The 12,110-nt window shown below is 34.6% G+C and overlaps 1 protein-coding gene across 1 annotated transcript; it reads left to right on the top strand.

The window, feature by feature from the left end:
- Nucleotides 1-491: 491 nt before the first annotated feature.
- LOC116015762 (transcription factor bHLH167-like) lies at nucleotides 492-3,349 on the top strand. The gene is made up of 3 exons (XM_031255935.1): nucleotides 492-611; nucleotides 1,722-2,015; nucleotides 3,275-3,349. Exons 1-3 carry the CDS (start codon nucleotides 492-494, stop codon nucleotides 3,347-3,349), a joined length of 489 nt encoding a protein of 162 aa, XP_031111795.1.
- Nucleotides 3,350-12,110: the final 8,761 nt, after the last annotated feature.

Below are 12,110 nucleotides of genomic sequence, written 5' to 3'. Positions count from 1 at the left end.
GAGTCAAGACAAGCAGGAAATTTCTGAAACAAAAAGACTAAAAGTGAAATAACACATCTTCCACTATAAACTATAACCAAAAAAGGAATTAACTCTTACTTGTATGAATCCAAATTTTAATTTTTTAATAAATTTACAATATTATTTTCAGGAAGTCTTATATGAAACCATCTCACGTGCAAATTATCCAATGAAACTGTTCTAGAATCCAGCGATCCAGTTTTTGTCATCTAGCTCGTCGCTGTAGTTTTTGAGTTTACTTTGGACAATATTTCAACGCATTTATTCTCCACGTGGGAGGATATGGGCTATTTTCAAGTTGTCAAAAAACAATCGTATTCTTACGTGAACATGAAATGTCTAGTGTTCCCCCTTTTTCTGTGGTTGACCACGATAGCCATTTTATGCCTATAAATACACATCTCCGATCCATGTAGTATTGAATATGTGCTTCTCATTATCAATATAATCTTATATATTCAGACCAAAACATGCAGTCCAACAATAGCGTACGGAGACCAGCCCGGCATTTGAAGGAGAAATATCGGCGGGAGAAAATGAAACGCCTTTATCGTCGCCTCGCCTCTCTCGTCTCTGCCGAAAACTCCCTGGTATTAATATTACCTATCATTTCATCAATGCTTATTAACTAAACCATAATCCACACTGTTGTATTGACATGCATAGAGTAATACATTATTTCTATGCATAATAGTACATTATTTTTAGGCATAGGAGACATTAGTTTTATACGTAATGCTTATTATTTGAAAGTGTAGAAAACAAAATGAAAACATTTGAAAGTTTATTATTTAATTTATTTGCATAAGATTCACTACTATTTGATCATGTACAAACTAATTAAAGTTCTAGGCTCACTTCTATTGTATGTAAGCAGAGCTACAGTGAGGACAGTGGGGGCTGCTGCCCCCACTCACCCCACAGTTGTTATACCGTGGACTCAGTTGTGTTGAAAGGGAACTGCAGTTGTGCGGAACAGAGGTTGTTTCATACGTCTATTTTCATTAATCAAAACGGCATCGTTTTGATGCGCGGTCCATAGTAAAATTTACGCTCGCCCCATCTTCACCCCATATATAGCCTTGTATGTATATATGTATATATGTATATATGTATATATAGTACATCTTTTAGATATAAATATATAAAAACAGATATAGTAAATAATAGATTAGCTAGACAAGATGGTAGAAGTGCGTTTTGCCATACAAAAGGTCGCATGTAACACAATTTATATGGCGCTTCTTTAATGGCTTTTTTAATAATATATTAGGTTGACTAGTTGGTAATAATATATTAGGCTGACTAGTTGGTAGATTTGTGTTTTATTTATCGCATATATTCAACAAGAGTATATTTCTTTTAAGTATTTCTTCTTTTTTTATAACTATCTATTTTATTTTAATAGTTTGCCCGGGCTGGAAGAAATTTCTGACTCCATCCCTGTATATAAGGTTCACTATTTATTGAATATCTTATTTCTTTGCAGAATATAATTAGACTTATTCGGCACACACACCATCACCTTTACTTAGAGATCTGATAGTCAGCAAATCTAGATAGGTTCACTATTTTTATGCACCAAATTCACTATTTGTGCAAATGTATTTTGATGCATGGTTTACAGGAAATTTTTCCGTGATTTATTATAATCATAGTCTATATGTTTGGTTAATGAATGAGTTGTCGGCAAACGACAGAAAACATCGCCGGCGTTCGACTTGTTGGATCAAGCCACTAAGTACATCAAACAACTAGAGAACAACGTTAATGAGCTGAAAGCAAGAAAGGATTTTCTACAACTACCAATTGAAATCGACGTGAATGAAAGTGAGACAGGTGAAACTTTGGAGATAAATATAGTGTGTGGGCCGGAGAACAAGAAGCCGAAGATGCATAAAATCTTTCAGATTCTCAAAGAAGAAGGCGCTGAAGTTGTTAGTGCAACTAACTTCACTGTGGATCTCAAGATGTACCATACCATTCTTTGCAAGGTATAATAAGCACTACAGGCATTTTCATCTGCATGGGTTCTGATTCATCTAGCTAGCAGGAAATTTAGTGTTCTTATTAATTACTCTTAAGTACTCGATCATGCATGTTTTGTCCACGAAAAGGGAGAATTCCTTCCCCAGGACTCCACAACTTAGTCTGATAAGATAGTGGATTGTAAATCACGGTGACTCAACAATCCATTAGGTGGATATCTAGTGTCCGCAAAGAGTCCACTATATTTGGGTGTCAATTTTATACAATAATAACTCAGGGTCCACCTTGCATTGTGGACCCATGTAAAAAAAATTATGTGTATGTAAATAAATCAAATCCACATAATTTATTAACTACATGCACATAATAGGTTATCTTTGAGCACATAATATGTCGTTATTAACATATTATGTGCTTTTAGTTAATAAATTATGTGTCTTTAATTTATTTATAGGTACATAATATGTTAAGTGTATTCTCATAATCTGAATGTCATTTTGGACAAGGGCAGGGTTCACCATGCAATGTGAATCTAGTCCATGATATAATTTATCCATTGGGTGTAATCTCACACTGCGTGTGATGACTAAGTTTGATTATGTGTATTAGTGTTGCAAATATCCCGCCTAGGCGTCGATTAATCCCGCCTAGGCGGTAGGTGCCAGTCGACCGCCTAGCGTATCACCTTAAATAGTGGTTTAGGCAGCTGGCTGGCTAGACGATCGCCTATGCCTCCTAATCTCTGCCTAGACCTCCTAGGCACCAACTAGACCGACTCGGCACTGACCAGGCCAACTATTGTTCTTTTTCTTTTAATGGGTTATTTTAATCAAAACAACATCGTTTTGAGCGAAATAACCCTAAATTTGTACAAATTCTAAATATTTTTTGGTTCATATTTAATATTTTAATATTAACTATTAAAGTATTATATAATTTATAATTATTAGTCTTTAAAAAATTAAAAATACTTAAACAAATTTTTTAAAAATAAAAAATAAATTAAAAAATGCACGGGTGCCTAGGCACTGATTAGTCCTCGCCTAGGCACTCCCCGAGCGCACAAGGAGCGTCTAACGATTTTTTCAACCATGATGTATATTACTCACAATCTACCACCTAAGAACTAGTTGAATTGTCTGTACGGCGCACTCGATTATGTATGTTTTGGCACGTTGCATTGTTGATTTATCTTTTGTTGTTCTTGATCATGAGTTTGTTGATGAAAATGCTAATTATTTTTTCTTAATTTTCTGTTGAATAGGCATTTACACCCAGACTTGGAATGGATACCATTAGAGTGAAAGAACGCTTAAACGACTTTATTTCTAACAAATGAGCATATCAATTTGACCTACACCAAGTAGCCTTTGGACTGCCTCAGCTTAAATGGTGTGAATGCCTTATCTTTTGGGGCACAAGTGCGGCCTTCAAGTTTACTTAGGTCACATGGGGGGTCTAGCTATCGTTATTTGTCGCTTTTAGTTTTATTTTTTGCCTTTCTAATTTGGTTATCCAAGAATCTTGTAATCGACGAGTTTTAGTGCGACTTTTCATTTAGGCCTTCATTATTGGCCTATGTTCTTTTGATAGGCTTATGTTTTTAATTTATACTTATAATTGGAAGGGTTTGTTTGAATTCTTTATATTAGTATGGAGACGTTGATTTTTCTCTGCTCCCCTCGACAAGATTGTATGTCTTCTTTACCATTTTAATAAATAATTTTGTTGGCGATCTGGCCCCTTCCCATTTTTGGAAGTGATAGGGACAACACGTAGGAACCTAAAATGTATAATTGATGTATGACAAAAACTTGTGTGAGACCGTCTCACTGTGAGACAGGTCGGATCGGGTTGGGTCAAGATGCAAATGTAATACTTATACTCGCAAATGTGATACTTATATGCTCAAATGTAATACTAATCATGAATAAAATTTTTGTTACTTATAAGGGTAAATGTAATACTTTTAAGAAAAATACAATACTTTTACATTTCGATTTAAAAGTATTACATTTTTCCTCAAAAGTATTATATTTGCCCTTATAAGTGAGGGGCACTTGTCAACATTACTTATTATGAAAAATGTATTACTTTTTCTCTTATAAGTAACAAAAATTGTATTCCTAATTAGTATTACATTTGAGCATATAAGTATGACATTTACACATATAAGTATGACATTTGAATGTTGCTTCGACCTGACTCGTCTCACGAATAAAGATCCGTGAGACGGTCTCACACAAATGTGACCATTGATGTATTATTATCTCTGAAAGGTCGTGTGTCCCTTAAAAATTATTAAGGGTCAAGTGTTATTTGAAAAATATTATATTCTATATAATGGACCTAACCCTCCGTTAGTCCGTTATAATGGCATATCTCAATAACTGAGGCAACACTCGGTAATCTCTCACACTCTCATTCACTACTGAGTCCTTTACTCGTATTCATCAGGGAGGAAACTACAACTTTCCTTCCCTCTTCTTCCCATATTCATCAACTCATCAGTTCATATTCATTTTCCGTCTCGCCTCGCCACCGGTCCCTATCTCTCGGGCCGTTATCATCTTCATTACTGCTTTTCTTTATCCCTTTAGACAAAGACATGAAAGAAAATAAAAATATGTATGGGGAAGATAAATGGTGGGGTGGTTGGCATGTTCTGCATGGGAAGTGTAAAAACAAATAATAAAGGAAGGGAATAAGACGAAGAAGAAGAAAAAAAAAGTGGAAAAGAAAATGAATAAAAAGTGGGTGGTTTGAGTGTGTTTCACGGGAGAAAGACAAAAACAAAACGAAAAATAAAAGAAGAAATCAAAGAAGGTGGTGGAAGAAAAAGAAAAAAAAAAGAAAAAAAAAAAGGACAAAAAAGAGAATGAATTGGGGGATGAAATCAGGAAAAGAAAAGAAAATAAGGAAAAGAAAACAAAGATCGAAATTATTGAAGATGAAGAATCGAAGACTTCAACAAAGACCGAGAGAGGCGATAAATCTATTGAAGGCAAAACTTGCACAAGTTCCCAGACATCAATTGTTCGCCCATCATATGATTAGAAAAATTTGTATCCGGCTTCTTAGCGATGAGACCCTTGTAGTCACACACACAAAAAAAGACCATTGTGATTGCAAAACAAAATAAAAAATTATCCTGCTTCTTAGCAATGAGACCTCTATGGTCACCCATAAATCCAGCCTCGCCCGATAACTCTCCGGCCCTTTCCTGTTCACGAATTTGCCCGGTTGAGTATGCCCATGTCTCGTCATGGCACCCATATATATATATATATATATATATATATATATATATATATATATATATATATATATATATATATATACACTCTCCGGCCATGTCCTCTACACGAATTTGCCATAATACTCTTCGGCCCTTTCCTCTGCAGGAATTTTTCCGGTTGAGTATGCTCATGCCTCGTCATGGCACCCTAAAAAAAGAATACTCTCATGCCCTTTCCTTTGCACGAATTTGACATAATAATCTTCGGCCTTTTCCTCTGCACGAATTTGCCCGGCTGAGTGTGCTCATGCGCCTAGCAATGGCACTTAAAAAAAAAAACTCTCTGGCACTTTCCTCTGCATGAATTTGCCCAACTGAGTGCCCTTGCCTCGTCATGACACAGAAAAAATGAAAAATAAAAACGAGAAAAAAAAAGACGCGCGATGACACAGTGGCTTTGGGTGCCCCACAGCCCCGAAGTGGTGCATTTATCCCTCGGAGTGAGGGGTTCATTTAGTTAGAGAAGTGGAGTTAGGAACTAACTTAGGATGTGCATATTAGGATAGGCGTGCATTACGTGCATACTTGTATTATTATCTCACTACTGATGAGTCCTTAACTCATATTCATCAGGGAGGAAACTACAACTTTCCTTCCCTCTTCTTCCCATATTCATCAACTCATCAGTTCATATTCATTTTCTGAGTATACACTGCATACACATGGTGTAAATCAGTACCCCTATTTACATTTACACCATAATGAAGTGATTTATGGGTTATAACAAGTATTATGGCCATGAATATATGAAATTTGCTTCATCTCAAAGAGAAACTTTACTAGCAAAATGAGACAAGTCATCGTAAAAACGATGCGGAATGTATGATTTATACACTGTACACATGTTATATATGTTGGAAAATATATAAAAAATGACATTGTAAGCAGTTATTTTGTGGTACGACTATATGTGGGGGTCTATTTTCGTTTTAGGTCGGGTCAAAGTGGATTCGCGTTCTTCGTAGTAATACGAAGAGATTGATATATTGTACGCTCAAAACGGATAATGGGTGGATGAGAAATTGATTCTTAAAGTATACCCATTTGAGTTGGAAAATGAAGGTGGAAAGGGTTAAAAGGTAGCTTTTTCCCACACAAGAAAAATAAAGGGATTTGCACCACTATATTACGAATTATGATTTGGTCTAGCCTTAACATACGTTTAAAGAGACAAAATTTACTAAGCACTTTGTACTCAATTGGGACATTTGTGACTCTCTTTAAAGAAAAATCACAAAATCGAATCCTCGTGATTAAATATTTACTCCAAAGAACAGATATAGAAAGTATAAAACAGACTGTCTAATAGAGTCAATAATTCTAAAATATGCTGGGCCCAACTAAGACATTTCTAAGAATTGTAATGAATACAAAATTCAAATAAAATAATTATTTTATTCTTCACTTAATGCATGGACTCGACAATTAGACCGTGACCTTTTTATTTTTATTTTTATTCTTTTCTCATTTTTAATTCAATTTTTCAAAAATTAAGTGAAGAAAAAAATAATGTACTTTATAATTTTTTTAAAATTTGAATTCAATAGTAAAATAACAAAGGTAAATAAATAAACATGATAATATGTATTAAGTCTCATAATACAATGCAAAAGTCTCCGGCCAAACACAACCTAAAAGTCTACATTTAAAATTTTGTTTTTTCAGTTTAATATGTTCCACTGATCTTTCAATTCTCTAAATACATGCATCCATGGACGATGAAACATGTGAGTTTGACGGGATTTCTTTGGAAATTTTTGGGTTGGTGGTGCAACGCCTTAGCTTATAGATGAAATTTGGAGTATTTATTATGACATCTGACTATTGGAACTTGGAATAAAGTGTTTCGGATGTGTTTGGTTCATGAATTTACATACTTAGAATGAAAATTAAAATCATAATTAGTATTTGGTTGACAACTTTTTAAAACACAACTATGAGATTTGATTATTCTTTTGAATAAAAACATCATTTCCTAATTAAAATCAAGTATCATTCCGTCTTATTTATATTAATGCACACTGCCAAGCACCTTGTGCTCAAATGGCATGTAATGACTCTCTCATATGGGAGGTCATGAGATCGAGGTTCAGTGGGGGCGATGACCCCTTGTACTTCAAAAGGTTGAGATAATATTTATGAATTAGATACTACAATGTAATAGGCCATTATATTAATATCAATTGACTTAATTTTTTTTAACTTTTAATATTGATAATCATTCCAATTCAATTATAGCGTACCACCAAACATGCAAAACACACACAATATTGTCATGTGTTTAAAAAATCATCAAGCATCGCAAAGACGCGTAAATGCCATTTTCAGGGGACATTGATATATATACGTTTTTATAAATCAAAAATTTCAGCGAGGAGATGACAAAAACTAATTAAGGCGCTATAGTACGTCCAGAAGACGGTTTCCATCAAATTGTGGGGGCGGCGGACTTTTTATCCGTATGGATTGGGTATTAATTAATTTCTTGCTCTTTATTGTTTGATTCACACCATCGAAATAGGTTTAGAAATAACATTCTGGAAAATAGGTCTATTTTATTATTTTTTCCTAAAAAGTAGAATTTTCAACCCCAAGGCTCCCTCACCTCGACTGGACAGAACATTTGAGATGATGTAATCATGATAACTCAGTTAAATATACACAAGACCTAGACCTTTAATTTGCTTACTGCGCACAAGAAGTCTTTCACTTTGAGATGTTGTTCCTACACTGTCGCTGGTGAGACTCGATCCCTAATCTATTATATTATTTGTGAATACATTTTGGTAATGAGAATGAGTAATTCCCTTTATAAATAGTTAATTTAGTCGAATATTAGACTATTTTAGAGTTCTCAGGAATAGGCCAAATGCCTAATTCTTTTATTTCATACTTTACTCTAGTTTAATCTAGAATTTGTTTCTTTTTTTTTTTTTGAAATCCCTATGAAATTTAATTAACACTCATTTTATTATGAGAGATAGTAAAAAAGTTTTATTGATATTTAAAAATAAAGTTCCATACAAATTAAAATGGTTGTTATTTAGTATGGCTTATTAATATACTAATTTTTTCACGCGTATTGTGTAAATGAGATAATGCTCAATGTTTATTTTTAAATAAGTACTTCGAAGTATATCAATGCGAAATTATAAAAGAGATGTTAATGTATATGTAATTGAATGTTGAATTTGTTTATTTAAATCGGTAATTCAAAGTATATGAATACAAGATAATATATGAGAAATTGATTATAATTGTCATTAAAATAAATGTTAGCAATTTTGTAAAAACGCTAGTCTAAATACTTAGTCTAAATAAATCCTACTTTTGGTCTGAATTTCTCTAAGTCTTCAGTACTTGTTTTGTTTTGTTTTTTTTTTATTGGTAATGTGACATGTGCAATTGGGTTATTGGTGGTAGTATAGAAGGCAACGTCATGCAATGAGATTATAATGTAGGAAGGTATGTATTTGCCTCGTTGTGTTTGTGTATATGACTGAGATTTAGTTATACTATGAACTCTTTGATCTTGTAAGTGCCTATTAATATTTGACAGTGGTATGGTAGTTTTTTCCTACATGTTTAATGTGTTGTGAGATATGTGTCGTACATTCTCAAGTGAAAGTATTTAATAAAATATTAATATTTATTATATTTGTAGAAGGTTAATGAGTAGCACCTTTTGTTCTAGTTAATTTCTTAACTTGTTTACTTGATAATAACAATGACTTTGCAAATATTCCAATACTGATGTCGCAATATGTTTAGTTTCATCAGCAGTTTCCACATCCATTTTTCACTTGTTCATTTTAACGTTCATAAATGAGTGTAGTACTTTATTTTGTGTGTACATGTATGTGCGCGCGTGTGTATTTTGGTTTTGTTTTTGTTTTTTTTTTTTTGTAATTTTTTTTTGAATTTTTACTGATCTTGGAGTACCCACTGCTACTTTTTCACTACAATGCACGCAGTTAAATAGTTTATCACTTTGTGCATAAACATTTTTAAACAGTGGCTAATCCTATATACCAATTATTTTTATTGTCAAGATTGAGGCTAATTTTGCCTTTAATCCAAGCTGGTTGAGTGTAGAAATGAAATGAATTGTAAATTTATATTAGTTCTAATATATTTAAAGGATTCACAATAAGTATTTTATATACACGATTAATGAATGCCAAAACAATGTCTATTTTTTAAATCTTTTCATTTTCTAGATTTGAAAGATTGATTCCAGCATTGTTGTAGTCTCAGTATTTTTTCAATGAGTCAAGTGTGTCACAATGTTCTATTGCCCTACATTGACATTTTTAATAATTAGTTTTAAATATAGCTAAGATAATGATCGAATTAACATTTACATATTATTATTAGCATAAAAGCATACCAGTTCTTTAGGTGTTTTGCTCGAGTTACTTTTGGTTAAACTATTATGGTTGAATGAATTTTTGTGGATAGAGAAATTTCTAGTTTATTTATGGAATAAGATTAGATAAGGTAATAAAATTTTATATATATTAAATCATATTAATAAAGAAATACGATTTACCTTTAAAGTAGACAACTGTGATGTAGTCCAAAGATATTACATACTGCATAGTTTCCTGCTTCAATTTATTAGGTTATTTAAATATCTTCTTTGTCAACAAATCATCCTCAAGTAGTTAATATTTGAAGGGTGTAGTTTTCGCGGTGGATGGAAAGGAATAGGTGTTAAAACGGAAAGATTTCCGAGTATCGTTCTCAAAGGATGGCAAGGAGGGAGTTCAAGCGGTAAGGGGATTAAGCACAAGAGTGTTTAGTGTTTGAAAGCTAACCCAAACATAGTAAGAAAATGCACATGAAACATCATGAAAATAAGGAACAAACAAAGGAAACAATCAATTGGAAAGGAGGATTTGGATCTTGCAACTCATATAGGTATCCTTGATTTCCTAAGATATTAGGCTAGCAACACTTAGATAATGAAGATGAGACAAGGTCACCAACACCACCGCCACTCTCGTGGTCAATGGACTCACTCCTTAGACCGTAATGTCATCATTGTGATCATTAGGCTAGGAGAGGCATTTTGTCAAACACGTTATGTGCCTCTTATCTTCCACTTCTCCCTTTTCTCAAAGGTGAGAGGGAAATGTGCTAGGCTAGGCTAATGAGTAACCTTACTCTCGTAAGTGAGACTCCTTCTCCAAACATCTCTCATATAGGTTGATCATTCCCACACAAGAGTCAACGAAGATCACCATTCACACAATCAAACTCATAGTCAAAGCAATTGCAAAACCTAATTAATCAATTCAAAGCTCAAGAATATCCATACAACATTGCTCAATCCAAATCCACAAAGATCTATCTAATCATACTTGAAATTGAAATAGCAAAAACAAAAGTAATGATAAGAAATTAAAAGGAAGACTTAGCTTGAAATTAAACCTTGAACTTGAAATTGAATGTAGATCTCAATCTTGCAACAATGGAATTCTTCTCTAATTCTAATCTAAACTAAGAATTGCAATGTGGAGTGAATTGGGAATGTGGAGTGAATTGGGGGAGATCTCTCTAGGCTAATCTTAGAGAGAGAAATATTCTAAACTGATCTGAAATGAAAATGTGATGGATCCCCTGAAAAATGGCTCAATTCCCCTTTTAAATCTCGCCCAACCGCCAATTTTCCGCGCTGGACGCACGGGTGGACGCACGCTGGACGCGCGTCCACTGGGGCGTCCACTGCGTTTCTGCTGCGTTTCTGCTGCACAGACTTCAACTTCAGAGAGCTACTTGGTGGACGCGTGCTGGACGCGCGCGTCCACTGCGCGTCCACAGCAGACTGCTGTTCTGCTGTGCGAGAATCAGAGAGCGAAAAGTTGGACGCAAGGGTGGACGCGCGTCCACTGGGGCATCCACTGGGCGTCCACTGGGCGTCCATGGTGTATTTCGCACTCCAACTTCGACTCGTGAATCCTTCTTCGAAATCTAGCCATTTTATGCCTTTTTGCCCATCTTTTTACCTACAAAATGATTAACCAAGTGTGGAACGGGGTCCAATGGCAATATGAAGCATTCTAACGCAATAAAGGGACAAATCAAACACAAAAGCTACGAATTGTGCACTAGACGATCCGATAACAACCTTATAAAGATGGCATCTTTTGCACTTATCAAACTTTCCACACTTTAAACCTTGCTTGTCCTCAAGCAAGCTATCATTGAATCAAGCACACATAAGTGAAAAAGATGCCACAACTTTGATATTCAAGCAAGCTAAGACACAAGAATGATGCATACATTTGAGATCAATACATTCCTTAAGCTATCATAAAAATGTGTTCTTAAACAATCCTTCGATTCTCAATAACGACTATCCCAAGAACAAAAATCCTTTGGTAAAAATAAAGCATTTAGATTACTTCCAATTGTCATACGAGTCAAGCATGCAATCCAATAAAGGGTTCACCAACCATTTAAAGCGGGCCACTAGTCGAGCCAACTAGTGGGACCGATGTGCACAAACCAAACCTATTAGACCACCCTTATAACCTCAAGCCCCCTAGATTCTAGCGTGATAAACAAAAAGGCTTTAAGGTTATCTCGAAAAAGCATGGAGCTCCATGTGATAACCTCATCGGGAGACCCGACTTCACATGGATATCCATGCTTTTTCGAAGACGGTGCAATGGGTGCCCGAATCTCAGCGGAATGGCTCTCTTCAATTTTCTCATCTCCCAAGACCTCGTTTCGGGGCAACCGACTTCACGTGGATCTCCACGCTTTTTCGAAGACAGTGCGATGGTTGCCCCTA

Source organism: Ipomoea triloba, chromosome 4 (assembly GCF_003576645.1).
Source record: "Ipomoea triloba cultivar NCNSP0323 chromosome 4, ASM357664v1".
Lineage (NCBI taxonomy): Eukaryota > Viridiplantae > Streptophyta > Magnoliopsida > Solanales > Convolvulaceae > Ipomoea > Ipomoea triloba.
Note: the sequence above shows the minus strand (reverse complement) of the source record. Positions and strands in the feature narration are given on the sequence as shown.